This window comes from Ischnura elegans, chromosome X (assembly GCF_921293095.1).
Source record: "Ischnura elegans chromosome X, ioIscEleg1.1, whole genome shotgun sequence".
NCBI lineage: Eukaryota > Metazoa > Arthropoda > Insecta > Odonata > Coenagrionidae > Ischnura > Ischnura elegans.
The window spans coordinates 29303911-29330597 of NC_060259.1; the positions used below are offsets into that span (position 1 = coordinate 29303911).

At 34.6% G+C, this 26687-nt stretch overlaps 1 protein-coding gene across 1 annotated transcript; it reads right to left on the reverse strand.

Annotated features, from left to right (window-relative positions):
• Positions 1-25905, reverse strand: LOC124171120 (probable serine/threonine-protein kinase clkA). Its single transcript, XM_046550258.1, has 19 exons — positions 25749-25905; positions 23740-23853; positions 20904-21017; positions 19567-19680; positions 18226-18339; positions 16888-17001; positions 15547-15660; positions 14204-14317; positions 12868-12981; positions 11527-11640; positions 10183-10296; positions 8847-8960; positions 7505-7618; positions 6168-6281; positions 4805-4918; positions 3464-3577; positions 2121-2234; positions 785-898; positions 1-53 (listed from the first exon to the last, which is right to left on the reverse strand). The coding sequence occupies exons 1-19, from the start codon at positions 25813-25815 to the stop codon at positions 1-3; spliced, it is 2058 nt and encodes a 685-aa protein (XP_046406214.1). The 5' UTR covers positions 25816-25905.
• Between the last annotated feature and the right edge of the window lie 782 nt (positions 25906-26687).

Genomic DNA, 26687 nt, shown 5'->3' on the forward strand with positions numbered 1-26687 from the left:
TCAGCCTTGGATCGTGCGTGACGCGGGTGGAGCTGGTTCCTCATCATGGATCGCTGAAATGGAAAATAAAGATGCAATAAGATAAACGAGATAACGACTAAATATTAGGCCCCGAAGTTTCAGGTCGCTGAATGGACGAAATGAGACGATGTTGGGGATAATATAAATAGGTATCCATTAACAATGAAGTCATTTCGAAAAAACTACCTCACGTGTCTTTTCCTAAATTATTGTCGTTCGTTTCATTATCCCTTAAGTGAATGAGTATCCCGACCTACTTCCCATGCCGGATTCGTTAAAATTTGACCGCAGGTGTTGGATATTTGAAAACAGATACATTTATCATGTAAATTTGTTTCTTGAATATTTTTTTAATAATCCTGTTAATCTAAGGCATTTTTATCATATCCTCCACATTACCTTGTTTAGGTAAGAGTGCATCTCAATTCAACTCTTTAAGCTGCACACGAACCTTATTATTTATTACCTAACGGCTCGCAATTACTGCGGAGGTATATTCTTTCCGTATTTTCCAGCCTCATCTATTAAAAAACTAGCTCATTGTCAATAGGTTTCTTGTTTTCCTATTAGTGGTTTTACAATAGTTGACAGAAAACTAGAAGTAGAGCGTCAGCATTCTTTAAGGTGCATCAAAACTGCGACTTTTTATTACTTCAGAAATTCTTAAGTCCTCAAAACCGTTTCAATGTGGTCTATCTTATCAGACGCGAGAAGGGAAGCATGGCGGTATTTTAAGGGGCCTTCGAGTCATTGGATTGCTTACCGGTTTCAAAGGAAAACGAATCATTTTTATGTTTGTAGTTGTGTGATGCCTCCAGATTTGATGATAAATTTTTCATTTTCACATCATAATAGTTGTGACCACTCCTTGGCTCACCTAAAAGAAAAAATTATAATTATTAATAGTCATGTGAAGGAATGACGTAAATTTAATTGGTATACGGGAAACCTAGCAAAAATTCTGGTGAAAAAAAGATAAAAATTTACCTAATTCATACCAGTAGTTTTAATTTTGCTCGTAATCACACATATAACGACGAGAATCTTATGCTCTTCTATTGTGTCACATAGAAATAATATTCGAAAAAATGGAAGAAACGTTTTCGAATGGTGTTTTTGAAAAAAAATTGAATCACTACCTCAAATGCCGTTCATCTGAATCAAACTTCGATGGCACGAAACTTTTAGTTTTCTATCCAAAAAATAAGGAATTAACCACATCTTGCTTCATCGAAATCACCCATGTCTTCGCCACTTGCGTGCATTAACATATCACATTAACACCCCAGTTTTAAAATTTTAACGGTTTCTTTCGTTTCCGTGACGTGCGTTTTCGATGTCGCTACTGAAATGTAATAAGTATATAAATTTTAAAATATTTTTATAATGGTACATTTGGTATCAGATAACGTTATCTACTTAGATGAAATGTGTTTATTCACTCAAGTGATAGCGATATGTATTCCTTTATTTGGTTTTTAACAGTAGAAATATGGATATATTACAAATGTTTCATTGCCATTGAAACTAAAGCATTATCTTTCACCTATTGTCTTAATGGGGGCAATGCAACCTCATAACCATGCTGTGAAATAAGAGAGTAGTGTGTCGTGTTGGAAAATTTGGCCGCAAGTGTTGGATAATATAAAACAGATATGTATCATTCATATTTCATTTTTTCGTGATAACTATTTTAAATAATCCTGCTGTTCTTAGGCATAATTTATCATTTCCTGCATATCGCATTACGCTTGGTAAAAGTGCATCTCAACTCTGAAAACTACACACGAGCGTTATTATTGGTTACATATCGGCTCCCAATTGCTGCCGAGCTGTATTGTTTTCCGCGTTTTGAAGCATCATTAATTTTTTCAAATGCTAAATTAAATTCAATCGGCTTCTTCTTGTTCGAATTTGAGGTATTGCAATACATAAAGAACATTAGAAGCAGAGCGTCAGCATGCCAAAAGGGGATTCAAAATTACGACTCGAAGAATTTCATAAGTCTTCAAAACCGTTTAAATATGATCTATCTATCAGACGTTGCAAGTGAAGCAAGGCTGTATTTTAAGGGCCCATCCAGTCATTGGATTGCTTACCGGTTTCAAATGAAAACGAAGCATTATTATGTTTGTAGTTCTGTGATGCCTCCAGATTTGATGATAAAGTTTTCATTTTCACGTCATAATAGTTGCGACCATTCCTTGGCTCACCTTAAAAAAAAAATATAATTAGTAATAGTCATGTGAAGGAATGACGCATAGTTAATAGATATACGGGATACCTAGTGAAAATTCTGGTGAAAAAACCATAAAACATTAATAATGTATTAAGTTTCAGTTTTAAATTTGCTCGTATTCACAGATATATCCACGAGAATCTTATACTCTTTTATTGTGCAAGGGAGAAGATATAATTCGAAAAAATGGAAGAATTGTTTTGGAATGGTTTTTTTGAAAAAAAAAAATTGAATCACTACCCCGAATACCATGCATCAGAATCAAAGTTCGCCGGAACGAAACATTTAGTTTTCTATCCAAAGGATATGGAATTAACCACATCTTGCTTCATTAAAATCACGCATGCCTTCGCCACTTGCGTGCATTAACATACCAAGTTAACACCCCAGTTTTAAAATATTAACGGGGTCTTTTCGTTACCGTGACGTGCGTTTTCGGTGTCGCTACTGAAATGAAATAAGTATCGAAATTTTAAAAATATTTTTATAATGGTACATTTGGTATCAGATAACGTTATCTACTTAGATGAAATGTGTTTATTCACTGAAGTCATAGGGGCATTTAGTCCTCATTCGGGTTATTAGTTGTAGAAATACGGACGTTTTATAAATGTTTCATTGCAACTGACACTAAAGCATTATCTTTCAACTATTGTCTTAATGGGGGCAATGCAACCTCATGACCATGCTGTGAAATAAGAGAGAAGCGTGTCGTGTTGGAATATTTGGCCGCAAGTGTTGGATAATATAAAACAGATATGTATCATTCATATTTCATTTTTTCGTGATAACTATTTTCAATAATCCAGCTGTTCTTAGGCATTATTTTTCATATCCTGCATATTGCATTATGCTTGGTAAAAGTGCATCTCAACTCTAAAAACTACACACGAGCCTTATTATTGGTTACATATCGGCTCCCAATTGCTGCGGAGCTGTATTGATTTCCGCGTTTTGAAGCATCATTAATTTTTTCAAATGCTAAATTAAATTCAATCGGCTTCTTCTTGATCGATTTTGAGGTATTGCAATACATAAAGTACATTAGAAGCAGAGCGTAAGCATGCCAAAAGGGGATTCAAAATTACGACTCGAAGAATTTCATAAGTCTTCAAAACCGATTCAATATGATCTCTCTTATCAGACGCTGCAAGGGAAGCATGGCGGTATTTTCAGGGGCCATCGAGTCATTGGATTGCTTACCGGTTTCAAATGAAAACGAAGCATTATTATGTTTGTTGTTCTTTGATGCCTCCAGATTTGATGATAAATTTTTCATTTTCACGTCATAATAGTTGCGACCATTCCTTGGCTCACCTTAAAGAAAAAAATATAATTAGTAATAGTCATGTGAAGGAATGACGCATAGTTAATAGATATACGGGATACCTAGTGAAAATTCTGGTGAAAAAACCATAAAACATTAATAATGTATTAAGTTTCAGTTTTAAATTTGCTCGTATTCACAGTTATATCCACGAGAATCTTATACTCTTTTATTGTGCAAGGGAGAAGATATAATTCGAAAAAATGGAAGAGTTGTTTTGGAATGGTTTTTTTGAAAAAAAATATTGAATCACTACCCCGAATACCATGCATCAGAATCAAAGTTCGCCGGAACGAAACTTTTAGTTTACTATCCAAAGGATAACGAATTCCCCACATCTTGCTTCATCAAAATCACCCATGTCTTCGCCACTTGCTTGCATTTACATATCACATAAACACCCTAGTTTTAAAATTTTAACGGTTTCTTTCGTTTCCGTGACGTGCGTTTTCGTTTGCGTCATTGAAATTAAATGTTTCTCCAAATTTTAAAATTATTTTTATAATGGTACATTTGGTATTAGATAAAATTCTCTACGTAGCCGATATGTGTTTATCCACTCAAGTGATAGGGATATATATTCCTTAATTTGGTTTTTAACTGTAGAAATATGGACGTTTTATAAATGTTTCATTGCAACTGACACTAAAGCATTTTCTTTCACCTATTGTCTTAACGGGGGCAATGCAACCTCATAACCACGCTGTGAAATAAGAGAGAAGCGTGTCGTGTTGGAAAATTTTGCCGCAAGTGTTGGATAATATAAAACAGATATGTATCATTCATATTTCATTTTTTCGTGATAACTATTTTAAATAATCCTGCTGTTCTTAGGCATAATTTTTAATATCCTGCATATTGCATTATGCTTGGTAAAAGTGCATCTCAACTCTAAAAACTACACACGAGCCTTATTATTGGTTACATATCGGCTCCCAATTGCTGTCGAGCTGTATTGTGTTCCGCGTTTTGAAGCATCATTAATTTTTTCAAATGCTAAATTAAATTCAATCGGCTTCTTCTTGATCGATTTTGAGGTATTGCAATACATAAAGTACATTAGAAGCAGAGCGTAAGCATGCCAAAAGGGGATTCAAAATTACGACTCGAAGAATTTCATAAGTCTTCAAAACCGTTTAAATATGATCTATCTATCAGACGTTGCAAGTGAAGCAAGGCTGTATTTTAAGGGCCCATCCAGTCATTGGATTGCTTACCGGTTTCAAATGAAAACGAAGCATTATTATGTTTGTAGTTCTTTGATGCCTCCAGATTTGATGATAAATTTTTCATTTTCACGTCATAATAGTTGCGACCATTCCTTGGCTCACCTTAAAGAAAAAATTATAATTAGTAATAGTCATGTGAAGGAATGACGTGTAGTTAATTGGTATACGGGATACCTAGCAAATATTCTGGTGAAAAAACCATAAAAATTTACCTAATATATAGCAGTAGTTTTAATTTTGTTCGTAATCACACATATAACGACGAGAATCTTATGCTCTTCTATTGTGTCACATAGAAATAATATTCGAAAAAATGGAAGAAACGTTTTCGAATGGTGTTTTTGAAAAAAAAAATGAATCACTACCCCAAATACCATGCATCTGAATCAAACTTCGATGGCACGAAACTTTTAGTTTTCTATCCAAAGGATAAAGAATTCACCACATCTTGCTTCATCAAAATCACCCATTCCTTCGCCACTTCTGTGCATTCACATACCACTCTCACACCCCCGTTTTATTTTGAATTGTTGCTTTTCGCTTCTGTGACGTGTGTTTTCGATTTCGTAACTCAAATAAATATGTGTCGAAATTTTAAAATTATTTTTATTATGGTGCATTTGGTATGAGATAAGATTCCCTACTTAGCCGAAATGTGTTTATCCACTCAAGTGATAGGGATATATATTCCTTAATTTGGTTTTAAACTGTAGAAATATTCCCCATTTCGGTGTTTAATTGTAGAAATACGGATGCATTACAATTGTTTCGTTGCCATTGAAACAAGAGCATGATCTTTCACCGCTTTTCTTAGTAGGGGCAACGCAATCTCATGACCATGCTTTGAAATAAGAGTGAAGCGTGTCGTGTTGGAAAGTTTGGCCGCAAGTGTTGGATAATTGAAAACAGATATATATAATTCTTATATAATATTTCGTGATAATAATTGTAAATAATCCTGCTGTTCTAAGGCATTTTTTATCATATCCTTTATATCACATAATTTTTAGTAAAAGTGAATCTCAACTCTTAAAAATACACAAGAGCCTTATTATTGGTTACATGTCGGCTCACAATTGCTGCGTAGTTGTAACGTGTTCCGCATTTTAGAGTATCATTTATTATTTACTAATGAAATTTAATCTCAATCGGCTTCTTGATGTTTCCATTTGTGGTTTTGCAATACTTGACAGAACATTAGAAGCAGAGCGTCAGCACGCCTAAAGGTGATTCAAAATTACGACTCGAAGAATTTCATAAGTCTTCAAAACCGATATTATCTCTCTTATCAGACGCTGCAAGGGAAGCATGGCGGTATTTTCAGGGGCCATCGAGTCATTGGATTGCTTACCGGTTTCAAAGGAAAACGAATCATTTTTATGTTTGTAGTTGTGTGATGCCTCCAGATTTGATGATAAATTTTTCATTTTCACGTCATAATAGTTGTGACCATTCCTTGGCTCACCTTAAAGAAAAAATTATAATTAGTAATAGTCATGTGAAGGAATGACGTGTAGTTAATTGGTATACGGGATACCTAGCAAATATTCTGGTGAAAAAACCATAAAAATTTACCTAATATATAGCAGTAGTTTTAATTTTGTTCGTAATCACACATATAACGACGAGAATCTTATGCTCTTCTATTGTGTCAGATAGAAATAATATTCGAAAAATTGGAAGAAAGGTTTTCGAATGGTGTTTTTGAAAAAAAATTGAATCACTACCTCAAATGCCGTTCATCTGAATCAAACTTCGATGGCACGAAACTTTTAGTTTTCTATCCAAAAAATAAGGAATTAACCACATCTTGCTTCATCGAAATCACCCATGTCTTCGCCACTTGCGTGCATTAACATATCACATTAACACCCCAGTTTTAAAATTTTAACGGTTTCTTTCGTTTCCGTGACGTGCGTTTTCGGTTGCGTCACTGAAATGAAATAAGTATCGAAATTTTAAAAATATTTTTATAATGGTACATTTGGTATCAGATAACGTTATCTACTTAGATGAAATGTGTTTATTCACTCAAGTGATAGGGACATTTATTCCTCATTCGGTTTATTAATTGTAGAAATACGGACGTTTTATAAATGTTTCATTGCAACTTACACTAAATCATTATCTTTCACCCATTGTCTTAATGGGGGCAATGCAACCTCATGACCATGCTGTGAAATAAGAGAGAAGCGTGTCGTGTTGGAATATTTGGCCGCAAGTGTTGGATAATATAAAACAGATATGTATCATTCATATTTCATTTTTTCGTGATAACTATTTTCAATAATCCAGCTGTTCTTAGGCATTATTTTTCATATCCTGCATATTGCATTATGCTTGGTAAAAGTGCATCTCAACTCTAAAAACTACACACGAGCCTTATTATTGGTTACATATCGGCTCCCAATTGCTGCGGAGCTGTATTGTTTTCCGCGTTTTGAAGCATCATTAATTTTTTCAAATGCTAAATTAAATTCAATCGGCTTCTTCTTGTTCGAATTTGAGGTATTGCAATACATAAAGAACATTAGAAGCAGAGCGTCAGCATGCCAAAAGGGGATTCAAAATTACGACTCGAAGAATTTCATAAGTCTTCAAAACCGTTTAAATATGATCTATCTATCAGACGTTGCAAGTGAAGCAAGGCTGTATTTTAAGGGCCCATCCAGTCATTGGATTGCTTACCGGTTTCAAATGAAAACGAAGCATTATTATGTTTGTAGTTATGTGATGCCTCCAGATTTGATGACAAATTCTTCATTTTCACGTCATAATAGTTGCGACCATTCCTTGGCTCACCTTAAAGAAAAAATTATAATTAGTAATAGTCATGTGAAGGAATGACGCATAGTTAATAGGTATACGGGATACCTAGTGATAATTCTGGTGAAAAAACCATAAAACATTAATAATGTATTAAGTTTCAGTTTTAAATTTGCTCGTATTCACAGATATATCCACGAGAATCTTATACTCTTTTATTTTGCCAGGGAGAAGATATAATTCGAAAAAATGGAAGTATTTTTTTCGAATGGTTTTTTTGAAAAAAAAAATTGAATCACTACCCCGAATACCATGCATCAGAATCAAAGTTCGCCGGAACGAAACTTTTAGTTTTCTATCCAAAGGATATGGAATTAACCACATCTTGCTTCATTAAAATCACGCATGCCTTCGCCACTTGCGTGCATTAACATACCAAGTTAACACCCCAGTTTTAAAATATTAACGGTTGCTTTTCGTTTCCGTGACGTGCGTTTTCGGTGTCGCTATTGAAATGAAATAAGTATCGAAATTTTAAAAACATTTTTATAATGGTATATTTGGTATTAGATAACGTTATATACTTAGATGAAATGTGTTTATTCACTCAAGTGATAGGGACATTTATTCCTCATTCGGGTTATTAATTGTAGAAATACGGACGTTTTACAAATGTTTCATTGCAACTGACACTAAAGCATTATATTTCACCTATTGTCTTAATGGGGGCAATGCAACCTCATAACCATGCTGTGAAATAGGAGAGTAGTGTGTCGTGTTGGAAAATTTGGCCGCAAGTGTTGGATAATATAAAACAGATATGTATCATTCATATTTCATTTTTTCGTGATAACTATTTGAAATATTCCTGCTGTTCTTAGGCATAATTTTCATTTCCTGCATATTGCATCATGCTTGGTAAAAGTGCATCTCAACTCTGAAAACTACACACGAGCCTTATTATTGGTTACATATCGGCTCCCAATTGCTGCGGAGCTGTATTGTTTTCCGCGTTTTGAAGCATCATTAATTTTTTCAAAGGCTAAATTAAATTCAATCGGCTTCTTCTTGTTCGAATTACAGGTATTGCAATACATAAAGATCGTTAGAAGCAGAGCGTCAGCATGCCAAAAGGGGATTCAAAATTACGACTCGAGGAATTTCATAAGTCTTCAAAAACGTTTCAATATGATCTCTCTTATCAGACGCTGCAAGGTAAGCATGGCGGTATTTTCAGGGTCCATCGAGTCATTGGATTGCTTACCGGTTTCAAATGAAAACGAAGCATTATTATGTTTGTAGTTCTTTGATGCCTCCAGATTTGATGATAAATTTTTCATTTTCACGTCATAATAGTTGCGACCATTCCTTGGCTCACCTTAAAGAAAAAATTATAATTAGTAATAGTCATGTGAAGGAATGACGTGTAGTTAATTGGTATTCGGGATACATAGCAAATATTCTGGTGAAAAAACCATAAAAATTTACCTAATATATAGCAGTAGTTTTAATTTTGTTCGTAATCACACATATAACGACGAGAATCTTATGCTCTTCTATTGTGTCAGATAGAAATAATATTCGAAAAATTGGAAGAAAGGTTTTCGAATGGTGTTTTTGAAAAAAAATTGAATCACTACCTCAAATGCCGTTCATCTGAATCAAATTTCGATGGCACGAAACTTTTAGTTTTATATCCAAAAAATAAGGAATTAACCACATCTTGCTTCATCGAAATCACCCATGTCTTCGCCACTTGCGTGCATTAACATATCACATTAACACCCCAGTTTTAAAATTTTAACGGTTTCTTTCGTTTCCGTGACGTGCGTTTTCGGTTGCGTCACTGAAATGAAATAAGTATCGAAATTTTAAAAATATTTTTATAATGGTACATTTGGTATCAGATAACGTTATCTACTTAGATGAAATGTGTTTATCCACTCAAGTGATAGGGACATTTATTCCTCATTCGGTTTATTAATTGTAGAAATACGGACGTTTTATAAATGTTTCATTGCAACTTACACTAAAGCATTATCTTTCACCCATTGTCTTAATGGGGGCAATGCAACCTCATGACCATGCTGTGAAATAAGAGAGAAGCGTGTCGTGTTGGAATATTTGGCCGCAAGTGTTGGATAATATAAAACAGATATGTATCATTCATATTTCATTTTTTCGTGATAACTATTTTCAATAATCCAGCTGTTCTTTGGCATAATTTTTCATATCCTGCATATTGCATTATGCTTGGTAAAAGTGCATCTTAACCCAAAAAATACACACGAGCCTTATTATTGGTTACATATCGGCTCCCAATTGCTGCGGAGCAGTATTGTTTTCCGCGTTTTGAAGCATCATTAATTTTTTCAAATGCTAAATTAAATTCAATCGGCTTCTTCTTGTTCGAATTTGAGGTATTGCAATACATAAAGAACATTAGAAGCAGAGCGTCAGCATGCCAAAAGGGGATTCAAAATTACGACTCGAAGAATTTCATAAGTCTTCAAAACCGTTTAAATATGATCTATCTATCAGACGTTGCAAGTGAAGCAAGGCTGTATTTTAAGGGCCCATCCAGTCATTGGATTACTTACCGGTTTCAAATGAAAACGAAGCATTATTATGTTTGTAGTTATGTGATGCCTCCAGATTTGATGATAAATTTTTCATTTTCACGTCATAATAGTTGCGACCATTCCTTGGCTCACCTTAAAGAAAAAATTATAATTAGTAATAGTCATGTGAAGGAATGACGCATAGTTAATAGGTATACGGGATACCTAGTGAAAATTCTGGTGAAAAAACCATAAAACATTAATAATGTATTAAGTTTCAGTTTTAAATTTGCTCGTATTCACAGATATATCCACGAGAATCTTATACTCTTTTATTGTGCAAGGGAGAAGATATAATTCGAAAAAATGGAAGAATTGTTTTGGAATGGTTTTTTTGAAAAAAAAAATTGAATCACTACCCCGAATACCATGCATCAGAATCAAAGTTCGCCGGAACGAAACATTTAGTTTTCTATCCAAAGGATATGGAATTAACCACATCTTGCTTCATTAAAATCACGCATGCCTTCGCCACTTGCGTGCATTAACATACCAAGTTAACACCCCAGTTTTAAAATATTAACGGTTGCTTTTCGTTACCGTGACGTGCGTTTTCGGTGTCGCTACTGAAATGAAATAAGTATCGAAATTTTAAAAATATTTTTATAATGGTACATTTGGTATCAGATAACGTTATCTACTTAGATGAAATGTGTTTATTCACTGAAGTCATAGGGGCATTTAGTCCTCATTCGGGTTATTAGTTGTAGAAATACGGACGTTTTATAAATGTTTCATTGCAACTGACACTAAAGCATTATCTTTCAACTATTGTCTTCATGGGGGCAATGCAACCTCATGACCATGCTGTGAAATAAGAGAGAAGCGTGTCGTGTTGGAATATTTGGCCGCAAGTGTTGGATAATATAAAACAGATATGTATCATTCATATTTCATTTTTTCGTGATAACTATTTTAAATAATCCTTCTGTTCTTAGGCATAATTTTTCCATATCCTGCATATTGCATTATGCTTGGTAAAAGTGCATCTCAACTCTAAAAACTACACACGAGCCTTTTTATTGGTTACATATCGGCTCCCAATTGCTGCGGAGCTGTATTGTTTTCCGCGTTTTGAAGCATCATTAATTTTTTCAAAGGCTAAATTAAATTCAATCGGCTTCTTCTTGTTCGAATTTGAGGTATTGCAATACATAAAGAACATTAGAAGCAGAGCGTCAGCATGCCAAAAGGGGATTCAAAATTACGACCTGAAGAATTTCGTAAGTCTTCAAAACCGATTCAATATGATCTCTCTTATCAGACGCTGCAAGGGAAGCATGGCGGTATTTTCAGGGGCCATCGAGTCATTGGATTGCTTACCGGTTTCAAATGAAAACGAAGCATTATTATGTTTGTAGTTCTGTGATGCCTCCAGATTTGATGATAAATTTTTCATTTTCACGTCATAATAGTTGCGACCATTCCTTGGCTCACCTTAAAGAAAAAAAATATAATTAGTAATAGTCATGTGAAGGAATGACGCATAGTTAATAGATATACGGGATACCTAGTGAAAATTCTGGTGAAAAAACCATAAAACATTAATAATGTCTTAAGTTTCAGTTTTAAATTTGCTCGTATTCACAGTTATAACCACGAGAATCTTATACTCTTTTATTGTGCAAGGGAGAAGATATAATTCGAAAAAATGGAAGAGTTTTTGGAATGGTTTTTTTGAAAAAAAATATTGAATCACTACCCCGAATACCATGCATCAGAATCAAAGTTCGCCGGAACGAAACTTTTAGTTTACTATCCAAAGGATAACGAATTCCCCACATCTTGCTTCATCAAAATCACCCATGTCTTCGCCACTTTCTTGCATTTACATATCACATAAACACCCTAGTTTTAAAATTTTAACGGTTTCTTTCGTTTCCGTGACGTGCGTTTTCGTTTGCGTCATTGAAATTAAATGTTTCTCCAAATTTTAAAATTATTTTTATAATGGTACATTTGGTATCAGATAAAATTCTCTACGTAGCCGATATGTGTTTATCCACTCAAGTGATAGGGATATATATTCCTTAATTTGGTTTTTAACTGTAGATATATGGACGTTTTATAAATGTTTCATTGCAACTGACACTAAAGCATTTTCTTTCACCTATTGTCTTAACGGGGGCAATGCAACCTCATAACCACGCTGTGAAATAAGAGAGAGGCGTGTCGTGTTGGAAAATTTTGCCGCAAGTGTTGGATAATATAAAACAGATATGTATCATTCATATTTCATTTTTTCGTGATAACTATTTTAAATAATCCTGCTGTTCTTAGGCATAATTTTTCATATCCTGCATATTGCATTATGCTTGGTAAAAGTGCATCTCAACTCTAAAAACTACACACGAGCCTTATTATTGGTTACATATCGGCTCCCAATTGCTGCCGAGCTGTATTGTTTTCCGCGTTTTGAAGCATCATTAATTTTTTCAAATGCTAAATTAAATTCAATCGGCTTCTTCTTGATCGATTTTGAGGTATTGCAATACATAAAGTACATTAGAAGCAGAGCGTAAGCATGCCAAAAGGGGATTCAAAATTACGACTCGAAGAATTTCATAAGTCTTCAAAACCGATTCAATATGATCTCTCTTATCAGACGCTGCAAGGGAAGCATGGCGGTATTTTCAGGGGCCATCGAGTCATTGGATTGCTTACCGGTTTCAAATGAAAACGAAGCATTATTATGTTTGTAGTTCTTTGATGCCTCCAGATTTGATGATAAATTTTTCATTTTCACGTCATAATAGTTGCGACCATTCCTTGGCTCACCTTAAAGAAAAAATTATAATTAGTTATAGTCATGTGAAGGAATGACGTGTAGTTAATTGGTATACGGGATACCTAGCAAATATTCTGGTGAAAAAACCATAAAAATTTACCTAATATATAGCAGTAGTTTTAATTTTGTTCGTAATCACACATATAACGACGAGAATCTTATGCTCTTCTACTGTGTCCGATAGAAATAATATTCGAAAAATTGGAAGAAAGGTTTTCGAATGGTGTTTTTGAAAAAAAATTGAATCACTACCTCAAATGCCGTTCATCTGAATCAAACTTCGATGGCACGAAACTTTTAGTTTTCTATCCAAAAAATAAGGAATTAACCACATCTTGCTTCATCGAAATCACCCATGTCTTCGCCACTTGCGTGCATTAACATATCACATTAACACCCCAGTTTTAAAATTTTAACGGTTTCTTTCGTTTCCGTGACGTGCGTTTTCGGTTGCGTCACTGAAATGAAATAAGTATCGAAATTTTAAAAATATTTTTATAATGGTACATTTGGTATCAGATAACGTTATCTACTTAGATGAAATGTGTTTATTCACTCAAGTGATAGGGACATTTATTCCTCATTCGGTTTATTAATTGTAGAAATACGGACGTTTTATAAATGTTTCATTGCAACTTACACTAAAGCATTATCTTTCACCCATTGTCTTAATGGGGGCAATGCAACCTCATGACCATGCTGTGAAATAAGAGAGAAGCGTGTCGTGTTGGAATATTTGGCCGCATGTGTTGGATAATATAAAACAGATATGTATCATTCATATTTCATTTTTTCGTGATAACTATTTTCAATAATCCAGCTGTTCTTAGGCATAATTTTTCATATCCTGCATATTGCATTATGCTTGGTAAAAGTGCATCTCAACCCAAAAAATACACACGAGCCTTATTATTGGTTACATATCGGCTCCCAATTGCTGCGGAGCTGTATTGTTTTCCGCGTTTTGAAGCATCATTAATTTTTTCAAATGCTAAATTAAATTCAATCGGCTTCTTCTTGTTCGAATTTGAGGTATTGCAATACATAAAGAACATTAGAAGCAGAGCGTCAGCATGCCAAAAGGGGATTCAAAATTACGACTCGAAGAATTTCATAAGTCTTCAAAACCGTTTAAATATGATCTATCTATCAGACGTTGCAAGTGAAGCAAGGCTGTATTTTAAGGGCCCATCCAGTCATTGGGTTGCTTACCGGTTTCAAATGAAAACGAAGCATTATTATGTTTGTAGTTATGTGATGCCTCCAGATTTGATGATAAATTTTTCATTTTCACGTCATAATAGTTGCGACCATTCCTTGGCTCACCTTAAAGAAAAAATTATAATTAGTAATAGTCATGTGAAGGAATGACGCATAGTTAATAGGTATACGGGATACCTAGTGAAAATTCTGGTGAAAAAACCATAAAACATTAATAATGTATTAAGTTTCAGTTTTAAATTTGCTCGTATTCACAGATATATCCACGAGAATCTTATACTCTTTTATTGTGCAAGGGAGAAGATATAATTCGAAAAAATGGAAGAATTGTTTTGGAATGGTTTTTTTGAAAAAAAAAATTGAATCACTACCCCGAATACCATGCATCAGAATCAAAGTTCGCCGGAACGAAACATTTAGTTTTCTATCCAAAGGATATGGAATTAACCACATCTTGCTTCATTAAAATCACGCATGCCTTCGCCACTTGCGTACATTAACATACCAAGTTAACACCCCAGTTTTAAAATATTAACGGTTGCTTTTCGTTACCGTGACGTGCGTTTTCGGTGTCGCTACTGAAATGAAATAAGTATCGAAATTTTAAAAATATTTTTATAATGGTACATTTGGTATCAGATAACGTTATCTACTTAGATGAAATGTATTTATTCACTCAAGTCATAGGGGCATTTAGTCCTCAATCGGGTTATTAGTTGTAGAAATACGGACGTTTTTTAAATGTTTCATTGCAACTGACACTAAAGCATTATCTTTCAACTATTGTCTTCATGGGGGCAATGCAACCTCATGACCATGCTGTGAAATAAGAGAGAAGCGTGTCGTGTTGGAATATTTGGCCGCAAGTGTTGGATAATATAAAACAGATATGTATCATTCATATTTCATTTTTTCGTGATAACTATTTTCAATAATCCAGCTGTTCTTAGGCATAATTTTTCATATCCTGCATATTGCATTATGCTTGGTAAAAGTGCATCTCAACTCTAAAAACTACACACGAGCCTTATTATTGGTTACATATCGGCTCCCAATTGCTGCGGAGCTGTATTGTTTTCCGCGTTTTGAAGCATCATTAATTTTTTCAAAGGCTAAATTAAATTCAATCGGCTTCTTCTTGTTCGAATTTGAGGTATTGCAATACATAAAGAACATTAGAAGCAGAGCGTCAGCATGCCAAAAGGGGATTCAAAATTACGACTCGAAGAATTTCGTAAGTCTTCAAAACCGATTCAATATGATCTCTCTTATCAGACGCTGCAAGGGAAGCATGGCGGTATTTTCAGGGGCCATCGAGTCATTGGATTGCTTACCGGTTTCAAATGAAAACGAAGCATTATTATGTTTGTAGTTCTGTGATGCCTCCAGATTTGATGATAAATTTTTCATTTTCACGTCATAATAGTTGCGACCATTCCTTGGCTCACCTTAAAGAAAAAAATATAATTAGTAATAGTCATGTGAAGGAATGACGCATAGTTAATAGATATACGGGGTACCTAGTGAAAATTCTGGTGAAAAAACCATAAAACATTAATATATATTAAGTTTCAGTTTTAAATTTGCTCGTATTCACAGTTATAACCACGAGAATCTTATACTCTTTTATTGTGCAAGGGAGAAGATATAATTCGAAAAAATGGAAGAGTTGTTTTGGAATGGTTTTTTTGAAAAAAAATATTGAATCACTACCCCGAATACCATGCATCAGAATCAAAGTTCGCCGGAACGAAACTTTTAGTTTACTATCCAAAGGATAACGAATTCCCCACATCTTGCTTCGTCAAAATCACCCATGTCTTCGCCACTTGCTTGCATTTACATATCACATAAACACCCTAGTTTTAAAATTTTAACGGTTACTTTCGTTTCCGTGACGTGCGTTTTCGTTTGCGTCATTGAAATTAAATGTTTCTCCAAATTTTAAAATTATTTTTATAATGGTACATTTGGTATCAGATAAAATTCTCTACGTAGCCGATATGTTTTTATCCACTCAAGTGATAGGGATATATATTCCTTAATTTGGTTTTTAACTGTAGAAATATGGACGTTTTATAAATGTTTCATTGCAACTGACACTAAAGCATTTTCTTTCACCTATTGTCTTAACGGGGGCAATGCAACCTCATAACCACGCTGTGAAATAAGAGAGAAGCGTGTCGTGTTGGAAAATTTTGCCGCAAGTGTTGGATAATATAAAACAGATATGTATCATTCATATTTCATTTTTTCGTGATAACTATTTTAAATAATCCTGCTGTTGTTAGGCATAATTTTTCATATCCTGCATATTGCATTATGCTTGGTAAAAGTGCATCTCAACTCTAAAAACTACACACGAGCCTTATTATTGGTTACATATCGGCTCCCAATTGCTGCCGAGCTGTATTGTGTTCCGCGTTTTGAAGCATCATTAATTTTTTCAAATGCTAAATTAAATTCAATCGGCTTCTTCTTGATCGAATTTGAGGTATTGCAATACATAAAGTACATTAGAAGCAGAGCGTAAGCATGCCAAAAGGGGATTCAAAATTACGACTCGAAGAATTTCATAAGTCTTCAAAACCGATTCAATATGATCTCTCTTATCAGACGCTGCAAGGGAAGCATGGCGGTATTTTCAGGGGCCATCGAGTCATTGGATTGCTTACCGGTTTCAAATGAAAACGAAGCATTATTATGTTTGTAGTTCTTTGATGCCTCCAGATTTGATGATAAATTTTTCATTTTCACGTCATAATAGTTGCGACCATTCCTTGGCTCACCTTAAAGAAAAAATTATAATTAGTAATAGTCATGTGAAGGAATGACGTGTAGTTAATTGGTATACGGGATACCTAGCAAATATTCTGGTGAAAAAACCATAAAAATTTACCTAATATATAGCAGTAGTTTTAATTTTGTTCGTAATCACACATATAACGACGAGAATCTTATGCTCTTCTATTGTGTCAGATAGAAATAATATTCGAAAAATTGGAAGAAAGGTTTTCGAATGGTGTTTTTGAAAAAAAATTGAATCACTACCTCAAATGCCGTTCATCTGAATCAAACTTCGATGGCACGAAACTTTTAGTTTTCTATCCAAAAAATAAGGAATTAACCACATCTTGCTTCATCGAAATCACCCATGTCTTCGCCACTTGCGTGCATTAACATATCACATTAACACCCCAGTTTTAAAATTTTAACGGTTTCTTTCGTTTCCGTGACGTGCGTTTTCGGTTGCGTCACTGAAATGAAATAAGTATCGAAATTTTAAAAATATTTTTATAATGGTACATTTGGTATCAGATAACGTTATCTACTTAGATGAAATGTGTTTATTCACTCAAGTGATAGGGACATTTATTCCTCATTCGGTTTATTAATTGTAGAAATACGGACGTTTTATAAATGTTTCATTGCAACTTACACTAAATCATTATCTTTCACCCATTGTCTTAATGGGGGCAATGCAACCTCATGACCATGCTGTGAAATAAGAGAGAAGCGTGTCGTGTTGGAATATTTGGCCGCAAGTGTTGGATAATATAAAACAGATATGTATCATTCATATTTCATTTTTTCGTGATAACTATTTTCAATAATCCAGCTGTTCTTAGGCATAATTTTTCATATCCTGCATATTGCATTATGCTTGGTAAAAGTGCATCTCAACTCTAAAAACTACACACGAGCCTTATTATTGGTTACATATCGGCTCCCAATTGCTGCGGAGCTGTATTGTTTTCCGCGTTTTGAAGCATCATTAATTTTTTCAAAGGCTAAATTAAATTCAATCGGCTTCTTCTTGTTCGAATTTGAGGTATTGCAATACATAAAGAACATTAGAAGCAGAGCGTCAGCATGCCAAAAGGGGATTCAAAATTACGACTCGAAGAATTTCGTAAGTCTTCAAAACCGATTCAATATGATCTCTCTTATCAGACGCTGCAAGGGAAGCATGGCGGTATTTTCAGGGGCCATCGAGTCATTGGATTGCTTACCGGTTTCAAATGAAAACGAAGCATTATTATGTGTGTAGTTCTGTGATGCCTCCAGATTTGATGATAAATTTTTCATTTTCACGTCATAATAGTTGCGACCATTCCTTGGCTCACCTTAAAGAAAAAAATATAATTAGTAATAGTCATGTGAAGGAATGACGCATAGTTAATAGATATACGGGGTACCTAGTGAAAATTCTGGTGAAAAAACCATAAAACATTAATATATATTAAGTTTCAGTTTTAAATTTGCTCGTATTCACAGTTATAACCACGAGAATCTTATACTCTTTTATTGTGCAAGGGAGAAGATATAATTCGAAAAAATGGAAGAGTTGTTTTGGAATGGTTTTTTTGAAAAAAAATATTGAATCACTACCCCGAATACCATGCATCAGAATCAAAGTTCGCCGGAACGAAACTTTTAGTTTACTATCCAAAGGATAACGAATTCCCCACATCTTGCTTCATCAAAATCACCCATGTCTTCGCCACTTGCTTGCATTTACATATCACATAAACACCCTAGTTTTAAAATTTTAACGGTTACTTTCGTTTCCGTGACGTGCGTTTTCGTTTGCGTCATTGAAATTAAATGTTTCTCCAAATTTTAAAATTATTTTTATAATGGTACATTTGGTATCAGATAAAATTCTCTACGTAGCCGATATGTTTTTATCCACTCAAGTGATAGGGATATATATTCCTTAATTTGGTTTTTAACTGTAGAAATATGGACGTTTTATAAATGTTTCATTGCAACTGACACTAAAGCATTTTCTTTCACCTATTGTCTTAACGGGGGCAATGCAACCTCATAACCACGCTGTGAAATAAGAGAGAAGCGTGTCGTGTTGGAAAATTTTGCCGCAAGTGTTGGATAATATAAAACAGATATGTATCATTCATATTTCATTTTTTCGTGATAACTATTTTAAATAATCCTGCTGTTGTTAGGCATAATTTTTCATATCCTGCATATTGCATTATGCTTGGTAAAAGTGCATCTCAACTCTAAAAACTACACACGAGCCTTATTATTGGTTACATATCGGCTCCCAATTGCTGCCGAGCTGTATTGTGTTCCGCGTTTTGAAGCATCATTAATTTTTTCAAATGCTAAATTAAATTCAATCGGCTTCTTCTTGATCGAATTTGAGGTATTGCAATACATAAAGTACATTAGAAGCAGAGCGTAAGCATGCCAAAAGGGGATTCAAAATTACGACTCGAAGAATTTCATAAGTCTTCAAAACCGATTCAATATGATCTCTCTTATCAGACGCTGCAAGGGAAGCATGGCGGTATTTTCAGGGGCCATCGAGTCATTGGATTGCTTACCGGTTTCAAATGAAAACGAAGCATTATTATGTTTGTAGTTCTTTGATGCCTCCAGATTTGATGATAAATTTTTCATTTTCACGTCATAATAGTTGCGACCATTCCTTGGCTCACCTTAAAGAAAAAATTATAATTAGTAATAGTCATGTGAAGGAATGACGTGTAGTTAATTGGTATACGGGATACCTAGCAAATATTCTGGTGAAAAAACCATAAAAATTTACCTAATATATAGCAGTAGTTTTAATTTTGTTCGTAATCACACATATAACGACGAGAATCTTATGCTCTTCTATTGTGTCAGATAGAAATAATATTCGAAAAATTGGAAGAAAGGTTTTCGAATGGTGTTTTTGAAAAAAAATTGAATCACTACCTCAAATGCCGTTCATCTGAATCAAACTTCGATGGCACGAAACTTTTAGTTTTCTATCCAAAAAATAAGGAATTAACCACATCTTGCTTCATCGAAATCACCCATGTCTTCGCCACTTGCGTGCATTAACATATCACATTAACACCCCAGTTTTAAAATTTTAACGGTTTCTTTCGTTTCCGTGACGTGCGTTTTCGGTTGCGTCACTGAAATGAAATAAGTATCGAAATTTTAAAAATATTTTTATAATGGTACATTTGGTATCAGATAACGTTATCTACTTAGATGAAATGTGTTTATTCACTCAAGTGATAGGGACATTTATTCCTCATTCGGTTTATTAATTGTAGAAATACGGACGTTTTATAAATGTTTCATTGCAACTTACACTAAATCATTATCTTTCACCCATTGTCTTAATGGGGGCAATGCAACCTCATGACCATGCTGTGAAATAAGAGAGAAGCGTGTCGTGTTGGAATATTTGGCCGCAAGTGTTGGATAATATAAAACAGATATGTATCATTCATATTTCATTTTTTCGTGATAACTATTTTCAATAATCCAGCTGTTCTTAGGCATTATTTTTCATATCCTGCATATTGCATTATGCTTGGTAAAAGTGCATCTCAACTCTAAAAACTACACACGAGCCTTATTATTGGTTACATATCGGCTCCCAATTGCTGCGGAGCTGTATTGTTTTCCGCGTTTTGAAGCATCATTTATTTTTTCAAATGCTAAATTAAATTCAATCGGCTTCTTCTTGTTCGAATTTGAGGTATTGCAATACATAAAGAACATTAGAAGCAGAGCGTCAGCATGCCAAAAGGGGATTCAAAATTACGACTCGAAGAATTTCATAAGTCTTCAAAACCGTTTAAATATGATCTATCTATCAGACGTTGCAAGTGAAGCAAGGCTGTATTTTAAGGGCCCATCCAGTCATTGGGTTGCTTACCGGTTTCAAATGAAAACGAAGCATTATTATGTTTGTAGTTATGTGATGCCTCCAGATTTGATGATAAATTTTTCATTTTCACGTCATAATAGTTGCGACCATTCCTTGGCTCACCTTAAAGAAAAAATTATAATTAGTAATAGTCATGTGAAGGAATGACGCATAGTTAATAGGTATACGGGATACCTAGTGAAAATTCTGGTGAAAAAACCATAAAACATTAATAATGTATTAAGTTTCAGTTTTAAATTTGCTCGTATTCACAGATATATCCACGAGAATCTTATACTCTTTTATTTTGCCAGGGAGAAGATATAATTCGAAAAAATGGAAGTATTTTTTTCGAATGGTTTTTTTGAAAAAAAAATTGAATCACTACCCCGAATACCATGCATCAGAATCAAAGTTCGCCGGAACGAAACTTTTAGTTTTCTATCCAAAGGATATGGAATTAACCACATCTTGCTTCATTAAAATCACGCATGCCTTCGCCACTTGCGTGCATTAACATACCAAGTTAACACCCCCGTTTTAAAATATTAACGGTTGCTTTTCGTTTCCGTGACGTGCGTTTTCGGTTGCGTCACTGAAATGAAATAAGTATCGAAATTTTAAAAATATTTTCATAATGGTACATTTGGTATCAGATAACGTTATCTACTTAGATGAAATGTGTTTATTCACTCAAGTGATAGGGACATTTATTCCTCATTCGGTTTATTAATGACGTGCGTTTTCGTTTGCGTCATTGAAATTAAATGTTTCTCCAAATTTTAAAATTATTTTTATAATGGTACATTTGGTATCAGATAAAATTCTCTACGTAGCCGATATGTGTTTATCCACTCAAGTGATAGGGATATATATTCCTTAATTTGGTTTTTAACTGTAGAAATACGGACGTTTTATAAATGTTTCATTGCAACTTACACTAAATCATTATCTTTCACCCATTGTCCTAATGGGGGCAATGCAACCTCATGACCATGCTGTGAAATAAGAGAGAAGCGTGTCGTGTTGGAATATTTGGCCGCAAATGTTGGATAATTGAAAACAGATATATAACATTCTTATTTTATTTTTTCCTGATAACTATTTTAAATAATCATGCTGTTCTTAGGCATTATTTATCATTTCCTGCATATTGCATTATGCTTGGTAAAAGTGCATCTCTACTCTGAAAACTACACACGAGCGTTATTATTGGTTACATATCGGCTCCCAATTGCTGCCGAGCTGTATTGTTTTCCGCGTTTTGAAGCATCATTAATTTTTTCAAATGCTAAATTTAATTCAATCGGCTTCTTCTTGATCGAATTAGTGGTATTGCAATACATAAAGAACATTAGAAGCAGGGCGTCAGCATTCCTAAACGTGATTCAAAATTACGACTCGAAGAATTTCATAAGTCTTCAAAACCGTTTAAATATGATCTATCTATCAGACGTTGCAAGTGAAGCAAGGCTTTTTTTTAAGGGGCCATCCAGTCATTGGATTGCTAACCGGTTTCAAGGGAAAAGGAAGCAATTGAATGGTTGTATTTGTGTGATGCCTCCTTATTTGATGTTAAGTTTTGAATTTTCACGTCATAAATGTTGTGTCCATTCCTTGGTTGACCTAAAAGAAAAAATAATAATTAGTAATAGTCATGTGAAGGAATGACGCATAGTTAAAAGGTATACGGGATACCTAGTGAAAATTCTGGTGAAAAAACCATAAAACATTAATATATATTAAGTTTCAGTTTTAAATTTGCTCGTATTCACAGATATATCCACGAGAATCTTATACTCGTCTTTTGTGCCAGGGAGAAGATATTATTCGAAAAAATGGAAGTATTTTTTTCGAATGGTTTTTTTGAAAAAAATTGAATCACTACCCCGAATACCATGCATCAGAATCAAAGTTCGCCGGAACGAAACTTTTAGTTTCCTATCCAAAGGATCAGGAATTAACCACATCTTGCTTCATTAAAATCACGCATTCCTTCGCCACTTCTGTGCATTCACATACCACACTCACACCCCCGTTTTATTTTGAATTGTTGCTTTTTGTTTCTGTGACGTGTGTTTTCGATTTCGTAACTCAAAGAAATATGTGTCGAAATTTTAAAATTATTTTTATTATGGTGCATTTGGTATGAGATAAGATTCCCTACTTAGCCGAAATGTGTTTATCCACTCAAGTGATAGGGTCTGTTATTCCCCATTTCGGTGTTTAACTGTAGAAATACGGATGCATTACAAATGTTTCGTTGCCATTGAAACAAGAGCATGATCTTTCACCGCTTTTCTTAGTAGGGGCAATGCAATCTCATGACCATGCTGTGAAATAAGAGAAGCGTGTCGTGTTGGAAAGTTTGGCCGCAAGTGTTGGATAATAGTAAACAGATATATATTATTCTTATACAATATTTCGTGATAATAATTGTAAATAATCCTTCTGGTCTTAGGCATTTTTTATCATATCCTTTAAATCACATAATTTTTAGTAAAAGTGCATCTCAACTCTTAAAAATACACAAGAGTCTTATTAATGGTTACATTTCGGCTCACAATGCTGCGTAGTTGTAACGTGTTCCGCATTTTAGAGTATCATGTATTATTTAGTAATGAAATTTAATCTCAATCGGCTTCTTGATGTTTCTATTTGTGGTTTTGCAATACTTGACAGAAAATTAGAAGCAGAGCGTCAGCATGCCTAAAGGTGATTCAAAATTACGAATCTAAGAATTTCATAAGTCTACAAAACCGTTTCAATATGATCTCTCTTATCAGACGCTGCAAGTGAAGCATGGCTGTATTTTAAGGGGCCATCGAGTCATTGGATTGCTTACCGGTTTCAAAGGAAAACGAAGCATTATTTTGTTTGTAGTTGTGTGATGCCTCCAGATTTGATGATAAATTTTTCATTTTCACGTCATAATAGTTGTGTCCATCGCTTGGCTCACCTAAAAGAAAAAATTATTATTGCTAATAGTCATGTGAAGGAATGACGTATAGTTAATTGGTATATGGGATACCTAGCAAAACTTCTGATGAAAAAACCATAAAAACTTACCTATATATGGCAGTAGTTTAAATTTTTCTCGTAATCACACATACAACCACGAAAATCTTATGCTCTTCTATTGTGTCAGAGAGAAATAATATTCGAAAAAATGGGAGGAAGTTTTCGGATGGTGTTTTTGAAAAATAATTGAATCACTACCCCAAATACCATGCATCTGAATCAAACTTCGATGGCACGAAACATTTAGTTTTCTATCCAAAGGATAAGGAATTAACCACATCTTGCTTCATCAAAATTACCCATGCCTTCGCCACTTGCGTGCTTTCACATACCACATTAATACCCCAGTTTAAAAATTTTACGGTTCTTTTCGTTTCTGTGACGTGCGAGGTGATGTTCGAGTTAGACTCGGAGATCGTCCACGTGGAGATGAAAGGCCGAAGATTGGACACTTTGGAGAAATTGGAAATTTTGCAAGAAGGAGGCTTTTCACTAATGAATGAACAACTATTTTTTGGATATTCCCCACACCTGGCCATACCATTCCTGAAGTCCTCCACCCAATGACCTACACCCTTACCCAACTTCCCCTTCCACTATCACCCATCCGTTCTATATAAATACAACCAACCATTCATTATTGTACTTGATTATGACCTAACTGTCAAAACGCGTTGTACGGAAAATAAACATGTGGAATATTGCCACATTTGTGATATTTTTAAAACTTAGAATGTCATTCCACTATATAACGCCTGCTTTTGTTACTAATATATAGCATTTTAAGTATTCGTTTTGCTCATATTCACAGATGTAACCACGAGAATCTTACACTCTTCTCCTGTACCAGGGAGAAGATATAATTCGAAAAAATGGAAGAAATATTTTCGAGTGGTTTTTTTGAAAAAAAAAATTGAATCGCTATCCCAAATACCCTGCATCAGAATCGAACTACGTTGGAACGAACATTTAGTTTTCTATCCAATGGATGAGGAATTAACCAAATATTGCGTCCTCAACATGACTTATTTCTTCTAATGTTTTTGTATTCACATTTACATTCAGACAGGGTTGATTGGAGAGAGGTGAGGTAAGAGTGCAAAGGAATATCAAGTTAAAATTATTTTCTGAAGATACTTTTTGCACGATGTGGAAACCCTGGACGCGAAGGAAGCAGTGCGGCTAATGGCTTGATTAGCTGGTTGCATTGGCACGGAGGAGAGTGGAGAGTTTAGTTTGGAATGGGTTTGAAGCAAAGAAACTTTAGGCATGGTGGGTGAAGAGCAGTAGCGGATACAGAAATAACTCAAGTGGGGCGCTAAAGATACCTTGTGTTACCTTTACTTTTATCGTAATTAAAAATAATAAAGTCACATGCAAAGTTTAAACAGGCTTTAGTTTAAGTTATTATGTAAAAATAAAATACAATGCCATCTTAAGATATAAAAAAGTTAGAACTGTGCTTTTGCATTGTTTGGAAATACGGTCCACCCCACAATTAGGGGCGCATCCCTGCGATAACCATCTATATCCGCCACTGATGAAGATGTTAAACATTCAGTAGAAATACCGAGGAGACTTCAGTGGAGACGAGGCTCCTTGTTGAGCGGGTTTTAAGCGGTAATGCTCTAAAAATTGTAGGGGGAATATTTTCAAGTAAGGTAGTGGCAGAAAGTATTATATGTAAACACAAAGATAGCGAATAGGCCTTATTTTGAGTTGAAGAGGTGAGTTCAATATTTCAAGACATTGATCAGGGCGATTAGAAATCATCTCCGGGTAAAAAAACTTGTACCGGTAGAGAAGAGAATGAAAGAATATTTCGTAACTTACTTTGGTCCGACAGGAGAACTCCCGTGACACAAAGAGCCACAGCGAGGATGAAATGTCTTAGAGACATTTAGAAGCACGCTGGAAGAGACCTAAGAAACTAGAACTCGAGCACGAAGTAGAAGCTAGAACTTGAGCACAATCACTCGATGACCGATGAATGTGTGACTGCTCTAGAACAGTCCCACTTTTATTCTCTCTCGCCATTCCCGGAGTCGGTCAGCGCCCACTCTTTGCGTCCATCCCATCCGGTCTACGCACACTATTTGCGTCAAGTGATCATATGACTCTTATTAGAAGTTCCAAGAAACAAATGGAGGATGACGTCGGGCTAAATAGCTTTGCAATGAATCGTAGCGTATTTGTTTTTTGCATCGAGCGTCTTCCGTTCACGTGTTTATACAATGATGACTTTGATTCCAAACAGTGGTAGAAATTGTAAATTCCGGCCGTTGGCGACGGTGTTGTGTTATTTGTAGGAAATTGTTGACGATGTAGATCTTTGGCTTGGTTCTCTCCTTTTAATGACGTTGATTGTGATTTATTTTGATTTCTGGTGGCGTCATTGGCTACTATAGTTACGTACTAATTTTTTCATTGCATCGAAAGATAAAAAAGCAATTGATGCGAGATATATTAGAATTTTTTATTCCATTCAACTCACTACTCAAATGAGAAATTTAATATGTATATCCTTGCATTTACATGAATCAAGAGAATTCCCATTTTGCTAAAAACAGAAATTCTTTCAAATTTTCCTTGCAATGAAGGGAGTGTATTCGCAGGGCCGAGTAAAATACAGCCAGAGGACTATTTGAAATTAAAATTCAAGGAAAATTTGAAAGATATGCGCCTCTAATTGTGGGGTGGACCGTATTTCCAAACAATGCAAAAGCACAGTTCTAACTTTTTTATATCTTAAGATGGCATTGTATTTTATTT

What these genes read in the sequence shown, in the direction of transcription:
- LOC124171120 (XM_046550258.1), bottom strand. Translation starts at nt 25,815, where the DNA reads ATGTCTCTAAGACATTTCATCCTCGCTGTGGCTCTTTGTGTCACGGGA. An exon ending in TTCGTTTTCATTTGAAACCG is followed by an intron (nt 19,681 to 20,903) that starts GTAAGCAACCCA and finishes TTTTTCTTTAAG; the next exon opens with GTGAGCCAAGGAATGGTCGC. An exon ending in TTCGTTTTCATTTGAAACCG is followed by an intron (nt 14,318 to 15,546) that starts GTAAGCAATCCA and finishes TTTTTCTTTAAG; the next exon opens with GTGAGCCAAGGAATGGTCGC.